General features: G+C 41.1%; 1 protein-coding gene across 1 annotated transcript in view; it reads right to left on the reverse strand.

Annotated features, from left to right (window-relative positions):
* Positions 1–21,331, reverse strand: part of Itgb6 (integrin subunit beta 6) — an 81,107-nt gene extending 59,776 nt beyond the window's left edge. The window contains 6 exon segments of the mRNA XM_052725585.1: positions 1,554–1,715; positions 3,020–3,185; positions 16,375–16,621; positions 17,179–17,383; positions 20,277–20,356; positions 21,068–21,331. Of these exon segments, the coding sequence (XP_052581545.1) occupies positions 1,554–1,715; positions 3,020–3,185; positions 16,375–16,621; positions 17,179–17,383; positions 20,277–20,356; positions 21,068–21,128 (921 nt within the window). The 5' untranslated portion in view covers positions 21,129–21,331.
* Between the last annotated feature and the right edge of the window lie 3,371 nt (positions 21,332–24,702).

A 24,702-nucleotide genomic window follows, 5' to 3' on the forward strand; every position in this document is an offset into this window, starting at 1 on the left:
GAGATCTGTTACTCTAGTGCTCATAATTCTATAGAAAACTCAAGGTCAGAAACAGGTGCTATTTGGTGGTCCTGGGAATCTAGCTTTGCTTTCAACACTAAAAATAACCCAAAGGACTCAGGGGGATTGAAATGGCCTGTGGCTTCCATGCTTATGCAGTAATTTACTCAAAATAATGAGCTGAACATTTATTAAATGAGAATCATATTAGGTAATGGATGTTGTTGAGTCTATGATCTTTTTGTTTTCAATAATTCTATTATGGGGTATTCGATAAATTAATGACAAAAGGACCCATTTCCTGGAACCTCATTGACTAAAAGACAAACTTTGTCAATAATCACTTTGATTCTCACATGAAAAGATTGAGATTAGAGACCGTGTATGTGTGGAGAATAATACCGTTCAAAGACATCTAGATTGAAGTCCAGAATCAGGTCAAAGAATGGCCTAAATTTGTGAACTAGTAGAGTTTGCATAAAATAGTTTTTAATAGATTTTTTTCCCCTTTTTTTTCAATTGACCTTGGAATTCCGGGCTTTCCCCCTCTCCTTCCTAGTGTTCTTCCCATTATCATCAGTTGATGGGTCCTTTAACTTTTCTGAGCCATGCTTCCCACTGTGTTAAATATGCTAACAGGACTTTCCCAGGTCAATGCTTCTTCCTCCCATCTCACATATTTGTCAGCATGCACTGTGATGTAGGCACTGAGCTGTTAGGAAATAACGGTAAGAAACCAGCCCAGGTTCTGAGGAAAGCACCATGAGAAGGACAGAGCAAGCAAACACATTGCTGTACAGAGATGTGCATGAAGACATCCGTGAATGAAGGGGAAATGAGCAGACTGCTTTGGGACTAGTGGAGGTCAAAGAGGGTTCTCTGGGTCTTAAACATCCACCTAGTTTCTTGAGTACAGGACATCCCATTTACAACCCTGGTAGTCACATGGTCTGTTCATGGAAATAGCAGTTAGACACAGAGTCCTGCAGAAGATCAGATGAGACCATGTAGGGCAAAGACCTCTGAAATTTTTGCCTCGTTTGACAACCATTAAGATTTTCTTTATATTTTAAATGTTACCAGCATTTTTCAATGACAGAAAATAAGCCAAGTGTTAATAAGCACCAACCAAGCAGTACTTGATTACCTGTTCCAAACAGAAGAGCACCACGGTTGTGGGATAACAATGCTCAAAAAGCCCTCAGTGGTACTGTTCTGACCTGGACCATTGTGGTTGAGAAGAGAAAGCTATCTGTGTTGTTCTTTGTTGGCCTCATGATCTCTTTGAAGCTGGAGAGGTTCTGGGCTCACCTGTGACCTAGCTGATTTAAATTCTCAACACATGCCCACCGCCTACCTAGTGGAGGTCACCTGAGCACTCTGTGGAACCTGCAATGCAAGTGAGGCAGAAGAGAGCAATTTCTAGCTCCTAAAATGGAAAATATACACCGCTTTCACCAAGTGGGTGAGTGGTTCCATATGGTTTCATGGCAGTTGTCACCACGTGGGTCTACTTGTGGCTCTGAAAGCTAAAGAGTGTGCAGGTTACATACCAAGACAGTTGACATGGAGTATTCATTCCTGTGGTCCAAGTGACAGAGCCCATCATTGGGAATGACAATGCCTGCCAGCTTGCTGTCCATTCCAAAATGAGAATCGGCATCACTCACAAAAACCAGGAGGTGGAGTGAGTCATTGCGCCAGCCAATCTTTTCCTAGAGCGAGAAGGAAGCCATAGGTTGTATGGAGATGGGCAGGCCCGAATTGAGGATTGTGCAGCTTCTAACATTCAGATTCTGAGCGATGTATGGATGGATAGCCCATTCTAGCCTTTTTATCTATAGTAAATTTATAGCTTGTTAAAGACATGAAGTTCATAGCATTTGCTTTTTCCTGGACAACCTTCAAATTTTTTTGCATCACAAAAAAATAGTTCCACTGTAAGTAGTGTTGAGTTCATCTTGACTTCTAGTTATTGATTTTTTATTGTTCCATTTTCAATTCATGGGGGCGGGGAAGAAATGAGAGGAGGTAGTAGGGAAGGTCACAGTCATTCTAATTTCAAGCTAAATGCAATGAAAATTGGTTATAAACTAAGCCCGTTTCATTAGAATGTCACCCAACATTTAGGCATGTATTTCTAATGATGTCACCTGAGAATTATACACCTAATACAAGTACAAGAACTGCTGATGGAAGATGGCCCCAGGGTCCTGCTGGTGGAGATTGCAGTCTGTGTCTGAGCAGAGATCTCCCAGAACTAACATCAGTCTAGGAAGCCTTTGGACAAAACTCCTGCTGGCTGTCCTCACCTCCCTTATCCTTCCCTTCCTCCTGTAACTCCTCACCCTTCTGCCTTCTAGAAGCTTCAGTATTGTCCACGATTGGATTAATGTTTAGATAGGGCGACCATCCTCCTTAATATTCCTCAAACAGTCAAGGATGATCTGGTCCTGACAGGGTGGCACAGACAACGTGGCTTCTGATCCTGACTTCATTAGTTCAAAACAACAGATTTTTATCTTGAGCTATGTAATGAAACTCTGCCTCTCAAAGCCAAGGGTTGGGGATGTAGGTCATTAGTAGAGTTAGTATAGTGATTGCCTAGCATGAACAAGGCCCCACATCATAAAAAAAGGTTAACTACAATAGTTATGTAATTATGTGTGCTGTTTACTGACTCGAACATTTTAAATTTGTTTATTAATGTTCTGCCTTCAATTTTTCTACCATAATTAATTAAAAAAACAACTAATCTGATCTTTGAACCAAAGTTTCCTTATATTAGTATACTTGGATTATTCAAATATCAGACATATGAAACATTCTCCCACTTCAACATAACTAGATTAAATATTTAACAGAAGTTTTATATTTTAAGAAAAGGATCAAATGTAGAAATGTGGTGATCAAAGGAAAGAGAATTAGCTAAGCTTCCCAAAGCAGGTTGGTTAATAAGAGATGAAATTTATGTTAATAGGATGGAGCACTGACCCCCCCCCCCATACACACACCATACCTTACACACAGCAGCCTGCATAATTGCATCAAATCCACCTTCAGGTGTGTCAATATTAGCAGAAATCTTCTGCTTTCTCACAATTTCATTGAATCTCTCGGCATCATCAGTCAGTGGTAAAATGTGCTTGAATCCGAACGTAGGTAAACAGAAATAGGGGATACTGCTACAAAAGGAATATGAGAAATATTCTTAAACGTGATCCAGTGCAATTAGTCGATCTGCTGTCCTGGGAGCGGTTCCTGAGAGGACGATTGCTTTTCTAAAGGGCCTCCTCACTCTGGGACTTGGCAGGAAATCTTAAATAAGGCCTTCCCCATGTTGACTTTATTGGCTCACACGTATTCGAAGCCTAGTGTGCATCGTACACAGGTTCCAACAGGGGGTGCAGGGAATCCTGTCATCAGATCCTTATTCCAGGGTGTGTAACCATTTCTTTCTAGCGCCTACAAACCAAAATCCACCGATAAGTTTACCTGATGATAACTGCTTTGTGTGGCTTTGTAATCAGATATCTTGACTTGTTATCAAGCATGAGTTATCCCCTAGCAATGGAGAGAGGAATTTGTCTCCTTTCTCCTCTACTCTCAACCCTGTCTGCCATGGGCCCAGCATCCACAGCCAAGCTATTGGTTTTTGTCTTGGGGTTTCTATTGCTGTGATAAAACACGATGATCAAGCAACCTGGGAAGGAAAGGGTTTATTTCATCTTACAGCTTGTAACCTATCACCCAGGGAAGTCAAGGCAGGAACTCAAGGCAGGAGCCTGAGGCAGGAACTGATGCAGAGGCAGTAGAGGAGGGTCACTTACTAACTTGATTGTCATGATTTGTTCAGCCTACTTTCTTAAAGCACCCAGGACCGCCAGGCCAGGGGTGTCACCCCATACATTGAGCTGGGCCCTCCCATATCAATCATCAGGCAAGAAAATGAACCACAGAGCTTGCCCACAGGTCAATCTGGTGGAGGCTTCCTCTCACTTGGAGATTTCCTCTTCTAAAATGACTCTAGCTGTGTCAAGTTGACATAACCTAGGAAACAATGCTTCCACAGTGATACAATATATCACACAGACCATCCTGGAACTAAACCTGTGGTTGAAATGCTATGGTAGTGTTAAACTACATCAGAACAAATGGGAAGAGCTGATTGAGGATTCAGTCATATTCATGTTTGGAAGCCAGTTACTAGCTATCCATGAAACTCTGGGAAAGTTACTCAATGCTTTTTAGCTTTGGGCTTTATCTTGAAAGCAATGGAGCCTGTAATGTAGACACAAGTTAAGTCTTTGGACCATGAGCGCTACAGGATCACTGGTAATAGAAATGAAACCTCTACAACACTACTTCAGATCTTCTGTTGAAATGCTAAGGGTAGGTTTAGCAACCTGTGTTGTATCAAGCCTTCAGATGCATGCTAAGGTTTGCCAACCATTGGTGTAGAAGAAAAAGAGATAGCATGGAGGAGCCTCACTAAGAGTGTGGTATACTGCCTTAGGCCGCAGGGTGACCACTGTAGATCACACACAATTCCCTGGCCTCTGCTCTGCAGATCTAACAGTTGGTCTGTCAGCACACCAAGAGCAGGTGCATCTACCAGAGTCAGGCTTCTGTTAGCCACATCTATTACCTGAGGTAGACTTTGATCCTCATTATTTTTAGATTCTGTAATTTTTTAAATTCACCTAATTCATCTACTTGCTAAAGAGGATCCAATTCATTGAGTGAGTGAGTGTGTGTGTGTGTGTGTGTGTGTGTGTGTGTGTGTGTGTGTTACTTTGTTAGAGATAGAATCTTACTAAGTAACCAAGGCTGGGTTTGAACTCCCTGAATGAGTCCATGCATGTTTTGAGCATGTGATCCTCCGGCTTCTGCCTTTTATGTAGCTGAATAGCCCAGCGTTTGTATCATTTTTTTATTTATAGATGTGAAAAGAGAGAGAAAAGAAGTCAATTTACTTATGCAAATTCCCAGCTGAGGTCAACCCAGGCAAGGTTTTGCTTCCCTTCAGCACTCACAGCGTAAACACATAAGTGACCTTTTAGTAGTCTACTTAGTGCCATCTGGTTTTAGTTTTCATTTCTTTCTTGTTTTCATTATTTGAAATGCTCCTCCTGTCTAATACTAGAATGTTGTCTAGTGTTCTTAAGTGCAACAAGGCTGGGGTGTGATTTGTGTAGAAATAAACTTCCTTCAGACATTACAGTTCAACAGTAATACATCAACAATATTGACTAAATCAGATGCCCTTAAACTGAGATACACATAAAATAAAGGGGTCTATTGGTCAATTAACTGAAACAAAGACTCACAGGAACCTAATTCCTTTTGGAACAATTGTAAGATGAATCTTAATAGGTCTTAATTAAAAACTAGGAGCCAGATATTGGGGTGAAAACTGAGAGATCAGAGAAGCAGAAATAAGCCAGCTATTCTTACTGCTAGGAAATTCTCAGAGAGAGCTACTTCCTGTATACTCATGCCTATATCCTTTCTGTGCCCTGCTATCTCACTTCCTCTCTCCGCCCAGCTACATCACTTCCTCTTTCTGCCCAGCTCTATCACTTCCTGTCTGTTTGTACAGACCTCCAGACCTCTATGGTTAGCTAGTGCTCAGAATTAAAGGCATGTGCCACCACACCTGGCTCTTTTCCCAGTGTGGCCTTGAACTCACAGAGATCCGATGAATCTCTGCCTCCCAATGCTAGGATTAAAGGTGTGTGCTACCATTGCCTGACTTCTGTGTTTAATATAGTGGCTGGCTTTTCCTTCTGATCTCCAGATAATATATTGTAGTTATTAATATATTGTAAATATATTAAGTATATGTAGTATATTAATATATTGTAGTTCAATCAATACCATGAGTAATGATAACTGACAGGACTACAGAACTGAATGATTGGGGACCCCCTGGGGACAAGAATATTGATGTCCATTGAGATGATCATCTTTTCATTAGCAGACGTGCATAGAAAGTAGGTCAGACTCTGTGTTCCCAAGCTTAAGAACAGGGTGGTTTAAGAACCCTAGCACTATAGCCCAAATATCTTGAGACAGCGATCCCAAGAAAAGATGCTTCTGATCCCAGAAGATCCCTCCTGACCTTGGTTCCACTTCCTAGGCCAAAGAGAAGTTTTATAATCTGTCAGCCAATGGGATAGGAAGCATGGCAAGAGCACAGAATGGATGTGGTCCACACTTGCCTCTGTGTCCTTGTGTTCTGATGAGTTTATCTAATTATTCTTTGTCAATAAAAAACCGGGAGTCAGATACTGGGGTAAGAACCTGAATGATCAGAGAAGTGGCAGAGAAGCCACCAGTGACCTCCTATCTCTTCCGTTCCTCCATCCAAAGAGGCTGAGATGCTCTCTCAGCCCTGCCTTACTACTTCCTGTCTCTTATCTGTCCTCAGTCCTCCAAAACCTCTATGGTTAATTTTGATTGCTAGTGGTAGCTCCACCCTCTGATTCAAAGCAAACTTTACTGTCAGAATGTGATCAAAATATCCCACAATAGTGTCCCATGCTCTCCTAACATATAAGGTTTGTCTATTATTTCAGCTGTGTGGAGACACCTGGTCTAACTGGACCAGGAGCAAATGTGAATTTCCAGGCCACTTTGTCTATGTCCTTTCTGATTCATGATGTTTGTTTTTAACTCTCAGAATTCAATTTATAATTCTCTTCTCTTAGTATTGTGCATCAGGCTTCTTTGAAGTTGACGTGATGACCATGTATGATATCTACCTGGCAGGGTTGTTATGAGGCTTGGAATAGATTAAAAATGCTAAGCAGTGCAGCATGATGGCCTGTGCAGAGGCTGTGCCGGTTCTGACAGAGATCTCTTCACATACCCAAGGACAGATAATGCATTTGATTAGTGATACAATTAGAACCAATCTCTCTATCATAAAAAATAATAAAAACATGAATGTTCACGGAAGAAAATTTGTGTCTATACAAACATATAAGGAAGGGAATAAATATGAATTTCAATGGCTGTGAGCTGTCTCATAGTTGGCTTGATCATCATTTATTGCTGAAATTCATTTTAAAAATCTGGTGGCATCTTATGCATTTCTTAATTGTGTGACAAAGTCTTATATTAGTAAGAATAGTCTATGGTATTTGAACTATGACATCACAATTCTCAGACTGTGCTTCTGCCACTAAAGTGACATGTGACTACCTCTCTGGTTTCTCTTACGTGGTACAATTACTTTGTGACTCATTGACATTATTGTAGGAATTAATGGCTTGCTTCTTTACATTTTCAAGCAGTGTTCTATTATATTTGTTTGGCCTTTTGTTTCATGGTTGTTTCCAAAGTTTGTCTATTAAAAATAAAGTTTGGGTACACTATGAAATGCTGCCTACTAGATATGATCTGGCCATAGGAATCATGAACACAGCAGCTATGGCTGCCCACACCAGACCTGCCCCAAAGAAGAAGACACGAAAGTAGAAGACAGGTAGTTGAGAAGAAGAGGCCACAGGACTGGGGGAGGGGTTAAAGAGGGGTCTGGGGGTGGATATGATCACAATGCATCATGTACATGTACAAAATTATCAAAATAAAAAATTAACAATTAAAGCAGCAATGACCTTTCAGTGACTAAATAGAGCAATCATTTATGTTCCCATTTGCAAGTTATGCCATTCCTTTCCTTAGAAAACATTCTTTGACGGGGGTTTGCTGGTTTGCCTTTTGACCCATATTTACAAACTCCTTCCCATATGGTTCTATCTGCTGGCATTTTTGATGCTGGTGCTTGAGGCCAGATTGTTCGCAACAGAAATGAGGAAAAACAAGACAATTGACATCTAGAAATGTCATCTGAATGTTACTTTTCATTTCCTTTAATGACTAGGACTCAGCACTTATCTTTATTGGCATTTTATTTTTAACCCTTTTCCAATTGGCAGGCTTATATCCTTTGTATATTCTTCTATTGGGCTATTTTTTTTTTAAAGAATATTTTTTTAAACTTTATTTTATGTGCATTGGTGTGAAGGTGTCCAATCCCCTGGAACTGGAATTACAGACAGTTGTGAGCTGCCATGTGGGTACTGGGAATTGAACCCAGGTCCTCTGGATGAGCAGCCAGTGCTCTTAACCACTGGACCATCTCTCCAGCTCCAAGGGCTATTTTTATTTTAATTTTGTGTGCCCTCTGAACAATACTAATCTCTTATCTTTCTTTTGTCTTTTAATTTTATATTTTAGATGTATACCTTAAAACTTTTACACATTTTTTTTTACTCTTAAATATAAAAAGTATTTTAAAGTGTGATGCAAGGAAGAAGCCAAATGCTTAAAATGGTTCCAATATTCACCAGGTGTCCTCATGGCTCCCACAGTATCTGGAGGAGCTGTTTGGCAGTTGACAATGCATTCAGTTTAGAACAGATGTATGAAGCAGTTGTCTATCCTTAGGCAGGTCACGTAGCACTGCTGGACATCAGAGTCCTTACCTAGTTCACAAAGTTGTTGTGAAGATGATATGGCACAGGAAGCGGATAGCCATGCTTGGCTTAGCATTTTCCCCTAGACCTAACTGTTCTTAGAAAGTGTGAGTCCTTTATTGGGGCTATGGGTTTGCATCACACTGGAGCATCTTCTGGAACAAAAGAACTGGCAACTGACTTGAATATGAGAAATTTCCATCTTTGCTGCTTAGACTATCTCCTCTTAGAGGAGACTGATAAGGAGATAATTGTGTGTGTTCGTATGTGTAGTGTGTGTGTATGTTCTGCACATGTGGAGACCAGAGGTAGACTTTGGGTGTCTTTGTCAATCACTCTCCACCTTATTTATTTTATTTTCTTTTTTGTGTGTGATAGGATCTCTCTTTTAACCTGGAGCTCACCAATTTGGCTAGACTGGTTGGCTAGTGGCCTCTAGAGATCTCCCCACCTCCAGCTCCCCGACACTGGGATTACAGGTGCACACCGCAGCCCTGGCTTCTTGTGCAGGGCCTGGGATCTGAACTCAGGTCTTCACGCCCGTGCAGCAAGCACCTTAGTGACCGAGCCATTTCCCTAGCAGTGAACTCTATGGTTTTGGGAAATGGGTGAAATTTGAATATTATTCATTCAGCTGGTTAAATGACAGGGGACATGGAGGGAAAGCCAAGCAGGCCATTAGAGGTGGGTCACAGCTGGGAAACTGGAATAGAGAGCCTTGCGTCATCAGGTCTGCCTCTAGTGACTGGCACATTTGGACGCTACTTTCTTAGCATCAGAACTAAAGGGAAGAGGCTCTTCTCACCAAGGAACAGTTCCAAGGCCCTAGACAGCAATGGATTTGTATTTCAGTTGCAGGATAATTATGAAGCACAATCTAAAGAAGTACTACTTACATTTTGTTAATTTTTAAAATAAGTAAGTACTGATAAAATAAGACCATACTTACATATACCAAAATTTACCTTTTTTTGGTCAGGAATTGGAAATGACTTCTATTCCCTTCTTTTTACCTATTTTTTTGCACATAGCTTTCTTATCTTTGCAGAAAGAAGCTATATGCTGTGTACTTGTAGTACAGAAAATCCCTTTACGCATTTTATAGCTGCCATTTGCTCTTTACTGTGGGATGTTTCACTGCCAATTGGAGAGCGATGGTAGGGCTGAGGCCTCCGACATGTTGAGGCAGTTGTACTAAGTAAGCTCTACTCAGTGTCCTGATGGATGTTTCTCAGCTTAATAAAAGAGGGAATGCTAGTTTCACTTGATTGTTCTTGGGGAACTACTACAAATCATTAATTGTATTAGCTGTGCATCTCCAAATACATAGTTTTTCTTCAACACATGGAAAGTTTACATGAAATACAGAGAGGAAACATTTGCATGAAGGAGCTGTTTTGGCCCTTTTTACGGGAGCATCATTTTCACCTGAAGGAATGATTGACAGCTGAACTTGAGTTAATTCAAGTTGAATATTTGGCAGACATGTTCTTAAAAATGAACAAAGCAAGACTGTCATTTCCAAGAACACAGATGCACTTGCTGCCAGTAGCAACATTCAAGGTAACTAGAATATTTGAATTGAAGGAATTGCTCATCTGCTACTTCGGAGATTGACAAACTCTCAACCGTTTCCAGTGCTTCAAGACACATGTGATGAGGTTGGTGGTGATATTAACAAGCATGACTTTTGATATCATGGATTCTGCAGGATCTGCGTAACTCAGTGAGCTCCTATCTTCCAAAGCACCAAAGTATCACACTGCAGTCATGAGTGGTAGGAGTCACTCATGTGCAGACAGATCAATGGACTGCAATGTAACAGAATAGGAATTGATACTGTTTCAGATTTTATACTGGAACGGTCACTTGTGCCTTAGTCTAAGGTAAGAGTAGACAAGTGGACACAGTCATTGAACATAACTATCAGGTGAGATTCTCCTTTGACAAGTACATTTCTGTGTGAGGTTTGACTTTCTTCGAGGAATTCTATCAAAAACATTGTGATAGGTTAAATGCAAAAGTGGGTGTGGTAATCCAGTTGCCTTCAGTTAAACCACCACTTTAGAAATTTGCAAAAAAAAGTAGACTCTTTTCACTCTCTTTGATAATGAAAGACTTGCAGATTATTTTTGTTTTGTTTTGAAAGTGTAGTTACTGTTCATTAAAACATGTTATAATAATATGCAATATTTCTTACTGTAAATATTAAACCAACAAATCAATGCTTATTTGTTCTATTATATTCTGATAAAGTAATATTACTATATATAAAACCTACATAAACTGAAGCTCTCTTGGAGGTATATCATCATCATCATCATCATCATCATCATCATTGTCAGAGTCTCTCTTTGTAGGTCAGATTGGCTTGAGATCCTCTTGGCTCAGTCAACAGAGGGTTGGGATTAGCAGTGTATAATACTGTGCATGGGTGAGGCATTATTTTTTGTTATTGGGTTTTGTGTGTGTGTGTGTGTGTGTGTGTGTGTGTGTGTGTGTGTGTGTGTGTGTGTGTGTGTGTTTATATGATGTATGTACATGAGTAAGGTCAGAGAGCAATTTTCAGGAATCTATTCTCTCCTACCATGGGATACAGGGATTGAGCTCAGTCATCAGGCTCCCATGGCTAGTGCTTTTGGCTGTTGAACTATCTTGATGGCTCAAGACGCATTTATTTTTAAGGGTGTAAAGGAGTCCTGAGATTTGAAAGTTTGGAGAGCACTAGATGGAAATAACTAGAGATGAGGTGATGAGTTAATGAGGGAAAGAGAACTGATGGTTATTTTGAATGTCTGTTGTTCTGAGCTCATTCAGTCTCGGATTACTCCAGAGTTAATGTCTTCCCTGTAAAGGGCAAAGGGACTAAATACAAAGGCCACTGCATGTTGCAAAACCCTTCCAGGCTCTCTCCTCTTATCTTTCATTGTCTTCTTACTAATGACATTTTATTCTATACTTACAAGATTTGTTTTGATTAAGAAATGTGAGTTTTCATCCTGTTGTGTATATGTATGGGATGCTAGCTTGACAGGGGAACTTAGAGAGCTAGAGATACAATGGAAAGAAAACAGTATTGCAATTTCTTTTAAGTGCTTTGAATTTACAGCTTGAATGATGAATTTGGCCAGGAAGAAATAAAGAAGCAGCTTTAGCCTAAAAGATATGTAGATTCTTTCAGGAGACCAAGTGCACAATCTTCTTTCAGGTCCCTACTTGAGACACACTGTGCAGCGGTCTGGTCTCCTCTGATCATGTGCTACGGTTACTATGGTTACTGTTGGTATTTCTTGAGAACTTAGGTCAAGCCAAATGCTTCCACTCCTGATCTGACCTAATCCTTCCAACCACTCTGTGTGATTAGAACTATGACTCAATTTACTGAAAAAGACACAGGATTTAAGAGGAGAAATGGCCCAGCTAAGGCCGTGTTAGGAGTGACTCTGTGAGCCAAGATTTCATCCAGAGCTGATTCTGGAGCCCATGTTCTCATCCACTGTGCCTGTCCACTAAAGAACTCCAGTTCCTCGTGGAATGGGTCCAGATCCCCCGCCCCCAGATATTTCCACACTTAACATACTGCTTCAGGCTCTGTAATTTTTTTTTAAACAAACGAATGAATGAAAGACTTCCTGAATGTAAGCCAAGTATGGTTGCTCACACCAATTATCTCAGTACTTGGGCTAAGGTAAGATAGTTGCTATAATTTCAAGGCTAGTCACGCTCCATGGCAAGTTCAAGGCCAGCCTTGGCTATAGCATGAGACCTTGTCTCAAACAAAGTCAAACAAAACAAAAATGATGTTGAAATTAAATGCATGCATAGAACTAAATACAAAGCCAAACTACTTTGATTTTTCCAGAAGCTTCTTTTAAGGACTAGGTTTCATTGCTGGTTCAAGGTGTTGCCTCCCAGTTTAGCTGAGTCATCTAACCTTGTTCATTTTAATTGTTTCCCTGATAACATTCTAGACTCATTGTTTCCCTATTGTATGTCAAGTTGCTACATCTTATCTGAGAGGAAGAAGGAAGCAGAAGTACTAGGTACTGATGGAATTGCCCTCCATTAGACTGTACCGAGACTTGTTGCAGAAGGATATGTGATATGCCAAATAATTACATACAAACTTCAGGCAGGTACAGAACTCTTCGATTTACCAAAGAAAAGACCAGAAGCAGAAGGGATGCTATTATATTAGATGAGATGTTTTCAGTAACCAATGTATTTACCTTTACAGATGGGTCGAGTAATTGATAACAGTGGCCATGCCTTACTATTTATAACTTGGCATTTTAAAAGAATACATTTGAGTCATTATCACTGTTCCTAGACATCTGCATGTCTTGTTTTACAGGAATTGCTAGAAGTCACCTAGTGTTTATCTATCCAGGAACAGAATCCTAATTTTTAGGGGAGGAATGTGTTTCCTTTTAGTTATATTTGTTATGTAAATAGATATTACATTTTGGGTAAAATTTCTGGCCAAACTTCTTAAGTTGGGAAAATAAAAGTCAGCATTCATTTATAATTAAGAGGAGAAATGTATCAAAGCAGGAATAGGAGAAATCTTTCTTGCCTTATAAATGAAATTGAAAACATCACTTGCTGACAGTATATTCAAAGCCCATTAACATGGCCAGGTCTGTCCCCTCACCACCTGAGTTAAACACTGTGCCGGTGATCCTAGCTAACACAACAAATCAGGAAAAGATAAACAGAGGGATGGGTATGGAAGAAGACATTGTTACTCACAGATGACCTGACTATGTACTTAGAGAATCAGAAGAAGTCTACGAAAGCAGGTGAGAATTAATGAGAGAAAATCCGCAAAGGTTTTAGGACAAGAATGAATATCCAAAAATACGTTGCATTTTGATAAGCTACTATTGAAAACTAAGATTTTACAAATCTCAAAGAATAGATTATATAAAGAAAGACAGAAGGAAGTGAAAGGCTTTTTTGTTTTGTTTTTTACATTGAAAACAGTGAAGTGGTCCTCAGAGACATTTAACAAGAATCAAGGAAGCAGAGATCCATGTCACATGACATGACCAGATGTTTTCAAGAGATTTAAGAGGTCCACTCTCCCCAAACTGGTCTATGGTTTCATTACAGTCTCTTTCAAAAGCTCAACATATTTTTTGGAGACATTGGTAAATTGATTCTAAAATCTAGGTGGAAATGCAAAGGATCTGGGGACATCCAAAGAAGAGCAAGGTTGGAGGACTTACTTTCCTGATTTCTCTTTTTATAAAGCTACTGTCAGCAGGACTGAGGTATGTGCTCTCCCATGACCCAAGGCATCAGTGAAAGAGAAATGAATGTCTACATTTAGACTCCTATGCAGCCACCTGAGTTTTCACAGAGACATCAAGCGAATTCAGTGTGGAAAGTCTTGCTTAACAAATAGTTCTGGAATAACCAGTTCTCTGTGGAATCAAGACGAATCTCAATGTTTTTCATTCTCAATATAAAAATTCATTTGGTCATGATCACAGGTCTGAGTTTTAATCTTAAAGTTTCTATAAGAAAATATGGGGGCTGGAGAGATGGCTCAGAGGTTAAGAGCACTGGCTGTTCTTCCAGAGGTCCTGAGTTCAATTTCCAGCAACCACATGGTGGCTCACAACCATCAATAATGAGATCTGGTGCCCTCTTCTGGCCTACAGGCATACTATATACATAATAAATAAATTAAAAAAAAAAAGAAAATATGGAAGACATTTTTAATCACCTTAGAGTAGGCCAAAGTTTCAGAACAAAAAAAAAAAACATGAACTACAAAATTAAAAATTGATATGCTGATCTTCATCAAAATTTTAAAAAGACATTGTTAGTAAAATAAAATACAAGCTATAAACTGTTAAGAATATCTGAGAAACATAGTGGATAAAGAACTTGTATTCAAAGTACATAAAGGGGGGCAGGAAAGATGGCTTAAATTTTAAGAGCACTTACTGCCCTTTCAGAGGACCCAGGTTCAGTTCCCAGCATCCACATAGTGAGCGGCTCAAAACCATCTGCAACTCCAGTTTCAGGGTTCTGACTCCCCCTTCTGGACCCTAAGGGCACTGCACACACATGGTGCACAGACATACAAAACACTCATACACAAAATAAAAATAAAAGAACCCATATAAAACAATATTAATAAGATAATCAAAAAGTTTTAAATAGTTAAAAGATTTGAAAAGATATTTCCCAAAGTATGATATTAAGACAAATAAACACATGAAAAGATATTCAGTGTCATGCATCAATAAACACAAATTAAAGCAACAACAAGACAGCATTATAAACTCAGAATGCCTAAAATGAAAAGGACTGACATTTTAGTGAAAATTTTGTAATTCTAATCCTACTGACGCCATCATCCAGTAATGATGGTGTGGATGTGGATCACATGGAAAGCTTGCAAACTGTTCTTGGAAATAAAAGGTAGCACATCTACTTTGCAAAGAGCCTGGCAACCGAACACAATTCCTAAGAATTAGAATCAGTAAGACTTTTCTTTCGGAGTAAAATTGTCTGGGGCTATGTTAGATTACAGTTAAGAACTATACTAACAACTTCTCCTCCTCTTCCTCTTCTTCCTCCTCCTCCTCCCCATCTCCTCCCTCTCTTCCTCCTCCTCTTCCTCCTCCTCCTCCTCCTCCTCCTCCTCCTCCTCCTCCTTCTTCAAGACAGGGTTTCTCTGTGTAGCCCTGGATGTCCTGGAATTTGCTTTGCTGTCCTTGAACTCAGAGATCCACCTGCCTCTGCCTCTCAAGTGCTGGGACTAAAGGCTTGAGCCACCACTGAACTATATTAAATTTCTAAACTGAAATAACATTATTTGTTTCCTATAGATACTGCTCCCTTTGATGTATTAAAATATCAAATGCTAACATACATTTGGGAAATTGTGTGTGTGTGTGTGTGTGTGTGTGTGTGTGTGTGTGTGTGTGTGTGTGTGTTTATGAGAGAGAGGGAGGGGGGAGAGTGGAATGGAGAGAGAGAGAGAGAGAGAGAGAGAGAGAGAGAGAGAGAGAGAGAGAGATTGTGGTATAAGGCTAATGCTTTGAACCAAACCAGATCTTTTCACAAGTCCTTGTTCAGTCATGTGGCCTTGGGTGAACTGCAGACCTCTCCCAGTCCCTTGCCACTTCCTCTGAACAGGACTCATGAGACCAGCTTGCCATCTTTATAAAGATGGAGTGAGATCATGTATATGAAGTGTTCAGCATAGAGGCTGGCAGGGAGCAAATGGTAGCTCTTTTTCAGGGGAAGAATATTAAATAACTTGCTTGGGAACATGTCATTGACCTCACAGGTAAGTCATCACAAAGCAATTTGCCCTTGACTATCGTCTGCATAATACATGATTTTAATGTCTGATTATATAATGGAGTTGATGCCTCATTTCCTGTTGAGTTTAATTGCAGTGAAGGCTCCTTCTCTCAGCGATGAGAGAAAGCCACATTTCCCAAAGTGCGTCAGAGAAAGCTGCAAAAAAATGTTATTTTGATAGAAAGACTCAGAAAAAAATGTGGGTTAGTATCAAACAGCCCTAGAAAGTGGTGATCACTGAGGACTGAAGATCTCCGAGGGACTGGTATGTATGGCCGACAGTGAAAGACAAAGTCTCCTTGCCCACACACAGGAAACCTAGATGGCTACATCCTGCCTGAGCTGCTAACCAGGCAGACGATGCAGGGTCTGTGGGCTAGAACCGTGAAGATGTAATGACCCCACCTTGACTGCAAACTACCTAGACCACAGGGAATTGCTGAGATCCCAACATGAGAAAGAAATGCCAGGGTGTTAACGAGCTCCTGGCACGGCAGCTCGGGCGTGTGGATTACATCTGTAGAAATCAGTGCCCAGGGATGCCAGGGAGTTCGCTTACCTGCAAGGGTTGGTGATCTCCTCGGGTGTTGTTTTCATAAAGGGAGAAACGGGCTTTTCCACAAAAGAGCCAAAGCCCAGTCTAAAGTTGCTGGTTAATTTAGACATCTCTTTGGCAAGTCGGGAGCCCAGCTCTTTGATTGTGTTGAGGTCGTCATCCATGGAGGCCGAGAGGTCCATGAGGTAATACAGATCTACCGGGTAATCTTCCGTTTGGCGGACCTGCACTTGCAGAGTCTGCTCACCGCCTGTAATGGCCCCCGAGAAAGGCAAATCCATAAACACAGCAGTTATTTGTAACTAACCAATCTTGAGCTAGCTGCCTACTCTATCTCAGGGTGACCTTATTAAGGCGCATGCAATTTCATGAACTGTGTGGTAGCATTTATAAATGGACATGTCCGTGCAAATATCTCAGCGGTGAGTTTTGAAGGACTGAAGGAGGTGTACGTTAGGATATTTTATATCTCCTTGGGAGAAGTAGCATCCATTTAGATGGAAGATAAGCGGCGTTATTGTGTATGTGGCTTTAGAAAACGTGAACCAAATAAAGGGGAGATTAAATCTACATTTCAGTCCTTGAAGAAATGTGCAGTGATGTGGGTGACATTTGAGTAATTTGAATGGTCACACTAGAGAAGCTGTCTTGAGTGACACATTTGGAGTGCAGGAAAGAGATGTGTTAGTAATTCCCATTTCCTTCAGACTGGGGAATGGGAATCCCAATAACCAGTAGTGTGTTGTGTGCCAGAGGTATTAGTGGACAGAAGTTGCAGACGTAATGATGGAAATCATCATTCCATACCTGGTCTCAACTTAAGAACCAAGCTTTGAGGAGCAATCTGAACAATGTCAGAGCTATTTGTCTGTCGGCCTATGCTGAGAGGCTTATTTTGAAGTATTTTTACTTGGGAGACAGGGTTTTCAATGAAGGGTAATTGACATCCTTTGGCCAAAAGACTTGCTGGGGTGTCACACCTTTCGCCAACTCCAGACAGCTGAGTAAAATTCTAAAAGGGGGAAAAATCATAAAGAGGAAATGAAGACAAATCTACATTCCTTTGTAACATGCCAAGCATTAAGTTTTTAATGTGTTTTGTGAGGTAAGTATATGCTAAGTACATTATACTCCCATGTGACTGGTGTGATTGGCAGGTGGAGTTATGCGAGAGCTGAATAACGGGAGAATTTGGCCAGTAAAATTTTGAATAAAACTGGAGCCTCTTTTTAATTATACTCAGTCAAATTCATCTAACAGTTTTTTTTTTTTTTTCTCAAAGTCCATGTCTTGAAGTTTCTCCCGTGATCTGGATGGATCTTTAAAATGGCTGAATTCCCAAAGTTGACATGTTCCTGTGAATTTATTTGTTCAGGATAAATGGTTGTTTCCTGGACTCCTAGGACTGTCATGCTTTGTATGTCTGTCACCAAACCCAGAGAGGTGTTTCCTGTGGATTCCTAAAGGACAGGGTACCTGACATCTCCCTGTTAGGCACTCAGCTGGTTCTATTGGCTGATGTGTTCCCTCCAATTACAGCATCCCTTCACTGACATTGACCTCTCAAGGACTTTAAGCTCAGTGTCTTAAAGGATCCTGGTTCAAGGTCTCATAGAGCTTTTGCCCAGGTTTGGAGATTGGAAAAGAAGATGGTTTAAAGTCTTCATTCTGTATGGGATTCAAGAAAGTCCTAGCTCTTCAGGTCCATCCAGAGAGAAGGCTGGGGGTGTAGGGCCTAGCAGAGATGGGGCTGCTCTGATTTTGCAGTCCCCAGAGCAGAGACAAGAATACGGCAGGTGCTACTGATAGGCAACGCTGTTCCTGAGCTGAACTGACCATAGGCAAAATTGAACCGAGGCTCCTGAACTCGTGTGTGTGTGTGTGTGTGTGTGTGTGTGTGTGTGTGTGTGTGTGTGTGTGTGTGATGGACTCATGGAGGCCAGTTTGATGTCTACTAAGAACCAAACTAATGCTCATATCTTTTCCTTGTCCCTTAGGATTCTAAACCATGCCTTCCGTTTTCATCAACTAGGAGTTATAGTCTTCTAAAACACAGTTTTGAAAATACAGTTTGCTACCTGCCAACCAGACCTAACAGACTTGTGACTCTAGCCTGGGTGTGGCAAACTCTGCCACTTCCCATGTTGTAACCAAGGCAGACAGTGGCTGGCTGAGGGCTCAGAATCCTTCCTAACACCATGCAATGGCTGTCAACTGTGTTCAGCCTTTGCCAGAAGAACAGAGGTGGTGTAAACTGCAGAAGCGGTTTGTGTCTACCCTAGGCTTTGCTCATTCTTAGCTCTAATGGCCACAGCTGTCTGCCACAGCTGATGTACTAATGGCTGCTTCTATTATTGGAGAGGCCTCTAAAATGATCTGGCCTTAAAACTTGATGATCACTTGGCCAGCTACAAGGAAAACTCTCAGTAGCACCTTAGGAAGCACTTATTAATGCAAAGTTGAATTTAAATATAAATTCTAGTGGGCTGGCGAGATAGCTCAATCGCTAAGAATACTTATTACTCTTTCAGAGGCCCCAACTGCAATTCCCAGCACCAATATCAGGAAACCACAACTGCCTATAACTGTAGCTCCAGGTGATTTAATTCCCTCTTCTGGCCTTCATGAGCCCATGGATGGACACACACACACACGCACACACACACACACACACACACAGAGTAAATGTAAATTCTAGATTGAAGTTTTTGTCTCTACCATGAAACTAATAATGTCCAAGGAGCATATGGGTTTGTTTCTTGTGGAATAGTCTCAACCCTGCATTTTCTACTAGAACTCGAAAGAGCACAATTACCTTGAATTCTGTGTGTGGCCTAAGCAGTTGAGGCCGTGGAGGAGGAGTGAGCTGGTTTATGCTTTCCTGCCCATGAGGCAACTCTCCACAGACACACAGTAAATGTGGAATTTGGGTCCTAACAGTTACAACCCGGTTCTGAGCCAGGCATCTTGATTACTTCCCCTTTGAACATGCTGCTTGGCTCTTGTTGGCATTTGTAATCCTTGATTGGCATTTAGATTCTTTCCAGTGGGTGAGACTTACAATCTGGAAAGCCAAGGGCCTCTTTTTCTCAGTGTGAATCCCCCACACATTGCTCTCTGCGTCCCAGCACAGGCTGTGACTTGGGGTGTCTTGTCAGATAGCCCCCATGGTCTCCACACTACTTCACAGTTTCACTCTGACCAGATAAGGACTGTTTCTTCAGAGCTTTGCAATCATTGAATGAGAGTCACTCAGTTTGTGAACATGCAATTTGTAAAAGAATTGCCCGATGCATGAATCATAGTTTTCCCTACTTGAAGTACCTAGCAGAGACTCACCACGGATCTCAAGTCCCAGATGGAACAGAACCACACTGTATCAACATTAAATGTCTGTTTCACTTTGAACAAAATCATCTCCATGGCCACCAATCATCCAGACAGAATGTTACACCTGCAACCAGCTAGAAAACCTTTAAAGGAAGAGAAGTAACCAGATGTCTGGCACTTTTTTAGTCTCAGCACTAGGGAGGCAGAAGCAGACATACTTCTGTGGGTTCCAGGCTAGCCTGCTCTACATAGTGAGTTCCAGACCAGCCAGTGCCATGTAGTGAGACCCTATCTCGAAAATAAAAATGAAAAACTTCATTAATTAACAATTAATTAAGAGAAGTCACTAGGTTTAATAAGGAATGTTTAGTTAAGTTTTAAAAAAATAATTTGACATCCATTCCTTTGGTAAATTGTTTTCAAAGTACACATGAATACAACTTTGATCCACGGACACTCAGGTTCCTTTCTTGATCTGGTTTAATCGTGCAACCCCACAGAGAGAAATGCTTTCCCTGAGGACATTAACTGGTGTGTAAACAGTGTTCGAAGCAGGGGGATGGCCAGTGATTTACCTCCTGGGAGCACCAGGCACAGTGAGGTCCCGTGAGCAAGCAGTCTGAGCAGGTTTCTGCACCGCCCCAGGCACAACCACCTAAGGGCAAAGCCAGCAAGACGCGGCGTTAAAGCACTCTTATTCATTCTGCTAATGGGACTAAGGCTTCTTACTTGATCAAAGCTATACGAACATTTACTTTAGAAGATTAATCCTCTAAAGGTTAGCAACTCACGTCAAAGTTTGTAGTTTATGTCTATCACATCGGAAATACATGCACCATGTAAAAAGAAATTAGCTCTCTTTTGTCTTAAACCACAATGGTGTCTAACTGTTTGGCAGTACAGATACCTTCTGATTTATTCTCTATTCAACACCTGCCACTTAAATTTCAAAAACTTATCTATACCCATTAAAAAGGTTTCTCTGATAAATTCAGCATTTCTGTTTCTAAAATCCTTCTCCACGCTCAAGATTATGACTCCCAAGTGGACGGCCTTGTCACACAACAAAATAGAAAAGCTTCTGGAGTGACAATCAGCACGATCCTCAGAAGTCCCATTGTGCAGGAGGGCTGTCTAATTCTCCTCATTAAAACGCCTATGCAACCTTTGTATTTATTGACCCAGCATCTAGAACATTCGCTGGGGGAAATGCCCCGAGTCTGCCTATAGTTTGTTAAAGTGTCTCTGTGGCAAGAGAGCCACCAGTCAGCTCAAATGAAAAATGACTGCGGGTCTGCTTTCTGAAGCAGATGACAGTTTGTCGAGCACACCGCGAGAGCGATGCACGGGAGAGCTTCGGTCTTACCTTGGACGCGCTCATTCCTTCCTAGAAGTAGCAGGAACAGGCAGAGCAGCTCAATCCCCATTCGGTTCAGTTTTCACTGTGCAGACAGATTAAAAATGAATTACCTCCAGGGTTACAAGACCAAAGCTGGAGGCCGTGAAAGTCTTTCTTGCAGTGTAAGGAAAAACATGAAACTACTTACACTGCTCTGAAAAGTAACTGGAGCTGTAAATTCAAAAGCTTTCATTAAGATTGAAATGGAAACAGAAGCTACCTGGCCAGGCAAAGCAGAAAGCTGTGTTTAAAAGCTACTTCAACACGGTTACTTCCTTGTTCGCCATATAAGGAAAGCAGGTGTACAATCACCGGGAAGGTGGGGAGATTCATGCGGGAGACATTTGTGTGTGTTAATTCTATTAGTCTTACTGCATCCTAGAGAAAATTAGTATCTTTAGTGAAATGGTGAGCAACGGGCTGTCCAAAGACCAATTGAAATGCATGGTTTCCATAACGATTTTAATGCAGTAAGGATGTGAAATAAAACACCAGGATTTAAGCTAAATGTAAGGAAGCTTTTAAAAAAAAAAGCCAACTGAAAATACCTGAGATTTTTGTTTTTCATGTTAGAGCCTCTGCAGAGAATTGAAATAAGCTCTGAAAAATATAAACATTAGTTTACAGTCAAATTAGAAGTTAGGCCACGGAGAACAAAACACGGTTTTCCTATTTTTCAGATTATGTGAGTTTTTTTCACAAGCATAGAATCCTTTTATTTTAAAAAGTATATAGGAAACACAGTATATGAAGATCAACTTGGTCAAAATAAAGAAAGTCTCAATGCAACAACAGAAACAATAGAAAGAGAAGTAATAGCAGCCAAGATTCTGAATCCCTATTTCTAAAGCACCCTTCCAGGGTGGGGACCATACAGAGCCTTTGGTGAGCATGAGCAAGGTCCTATGCATGTCTTCAAGTACCAAGATTGCAAAACAAACAGAACACAACCTAAAAAACAAGGTTAAAAAAGAAAAGGCTTCTGGCTTCTAGTCCCTGGCTTGGCACATAGGAATTATTGGTTAGATGAAGGAGTAGCACCTCAAAATGTGCACGGTCTATGGGTAAATGAGGCTTGTATCCCTCGGACACGGAGATTCAGGATGTGTTTGGAAATGTTCTGGGTTTGAGGATTAGGTGTGAATATGAAAGGAAGAAACGTTTATGGCCCGAGACACTGAGTGGTAATGCTCCTGACTGAGAGGTTAGAGGAGGAAATGACAACTTTCATACGGAGGATGAGCATCAAGAACATGACATGTTTGAGATCCCACTGGATATGAAATTCTGAAACTTGGGGCAATATCAAAGTACAAAATACAGTACAAAGTGCTGTAGCGTAGAATTGGATGTACCAGCATGGACTAACAGCTATGGGGCTGGAAGTATTCAAACACAGGGGTCTGAATGAGCTCTCCAAGGAAGTGAGCATGGGTGAGGTAGAGCCCTGAGAACTGAGGCTGGGGCCTAACAGTATCTAGCAGTCAGGGTAGCAGCACAGAATAAAGGAAGCTGTTGTCTAATGCACGCGCCATCTTGCCAAGGAGGAACAGTCTTCGTTTGAAAACAATTCTCTGAGTGTCTCTCAAGTTTCCACACCTCTTGCAGGCAGAAGCAATGGCTGCCTTTGTTCTGGACTCCAAGAATGTTGATAAAGTCAGCAGCCTTTGAAGAGAGACATAGAGTCTCTCTAAGGGCAGAGGAAAATTGCTTATGGCTTTGAAAGTTCCAGACTGTGTCTCTCTCCAGATTAAGGGGAGCTGTGCTTATACCTTACAAAATTAGCAAAAGAGAGCAGGCATGCTTGCTGGCTGTCCATCATGAAAGGCTCGAGTTCTTTAACTCAGGCTTTCTGTCCTGGAGCCCAGCCTACTCCATCTGTAGGCATCTCGTCCCTTTTGGGTCATCTTGTGAGAACTGGGATTGGGAGATGGATGAGATAAAGTGCTGACACTCAGGTCACTGCTATTGCCGTGAACAATAAAGTCCTCTATCTCTGACACAGGCATCCTGTGTCTAAGTCAGTACCCATGAATCTATGACTAGTGAATGTGTTAGCTTAGCATTACATGTATACCAGCGGTCATTCACACACACACACACACACACACACACACACACACACACACACACACACGCATGCACACGTAAATAAATAATAAATTTAGAACACACAGAATGTTAGAAAATGTAAGCATTAAACAAACAAACAAAAACCTATCGTATGACCCAGAAGTCCTACTACTGGGCACATATCCAAAGAAAATGAGATCCATATGTTGAAGAGACACCTGCACTTGCATGTTTATAAATGTCACCTTTAGTCTGTCCTGTACAGCAATTTAAATAGAATGGAAACTGTTTTCTTAAGGGAAATAAGTCAGGTGTGGAAAGACAAACATAACATATATATATATATATATGGAAAGTAAATAGTTGGGCTCAAAGAAGGAACAGATAGAACAGAAAAGGCAGGGAGGGAGGAATGGAGAGAAGATGGTTAATGGGTGCCAGTATGTACTTTATGAGGAGGAATAACATCAATAACATCTAATGTTCTAAAATGCAGTAGGACAACTTTGGCTGACAATAATTTATTGAATATTAAAAAAATCAGAGAGGATTTTGAACATTCCCTAAAGAAATGATATATTTCTGGGGTAATGATATGTCAGTGACCTGATTATGTTGCATACATTCACTGAAACCCCACACTCTGCCCTAAGGATATATCCAATTATTATGTCAATTAAAAATAAAAGGGCATCTTAAGAGAATGTATTTGACAGAAAGTAAGTGCTCAGAGCACACTTTCTGGCTATTTTTAAATGGAGACAGTATCATGGACACAAAGTCATGGTTCAGTCATCCTTGAAGTGCAGCTGCAATTCCACATGCTGTGTTTGTTCTCGAGAAAGCTCATCTTTCAGCTCCCTAACCTGAACTCTTGCTGTCGGAGTCTTTCTGTTTTCTCCCAGGGTTTTGTAAAAGACAGAGTTGAAAACTGAATATAAGCTTCTGGGGGAAAAAAATCTAAGTAGTCTATAATTTGTTTTCCTCTCTTTACAGGTTTCTCACGCTTGCCTGGAAGTACACCTTCAAAAGACAGTCTCCCAGGACACGAGCCCAGACACAAAGGAGCCTGTCTAAGGTCAGATAGCTTGGAGTGACAACTCAGCGAAACCCCAGAGGCCCCTCAGCCCTTCCAGGGTTGTGACAATCTCCTCAAATCACACCTCTTTCTTCAGACTGAACACGGAACTTTACAACATTGCTTTGGGAGAAAAGACCTTGCACCCATAGGGCTGTGCCCATATGAGTTAGACCAGAGGCATCCCAGGCTCCAGAGCTGTCTGCTCACAAATCTCTCAAGCTGCTCCTGTCAGTCGCTGTGGACACCGTTCAAGCTGCCTGCCCTCTCCCTAGAATCATTGCTGGGGTTCTAGCTGCCACCAAATACCTCTTCTTGCAGGGCGGTGGGACTACTCCTTAGCCTCTTCTGTGGTTAAGAGAACTTGGGTGACTGCTCTTGCAGATGGGATGTGAGTGGGAGTGGTGTATACTATTTCATGCCCTTCTACCAACTGGATACAGGCGGTGAG

This window comes from Peromyscus californicus, unplaced genomic scaffold (assembly GCF_007827085.1).
Source record: "Peromyscus californicus insignis strain IS unplaced genomic scaffold, ASM782708v3 Scaffold_7__1_contigs__length_154581171, whole genome shotgun sequence".
Taxonomy (NCBI): domain Eukaryota; kingdom Metazoa; phylum Chordata; class Mammalia; order Rodentia; family Cricetidae; genus Peromyscus; species Peromyscus californicus.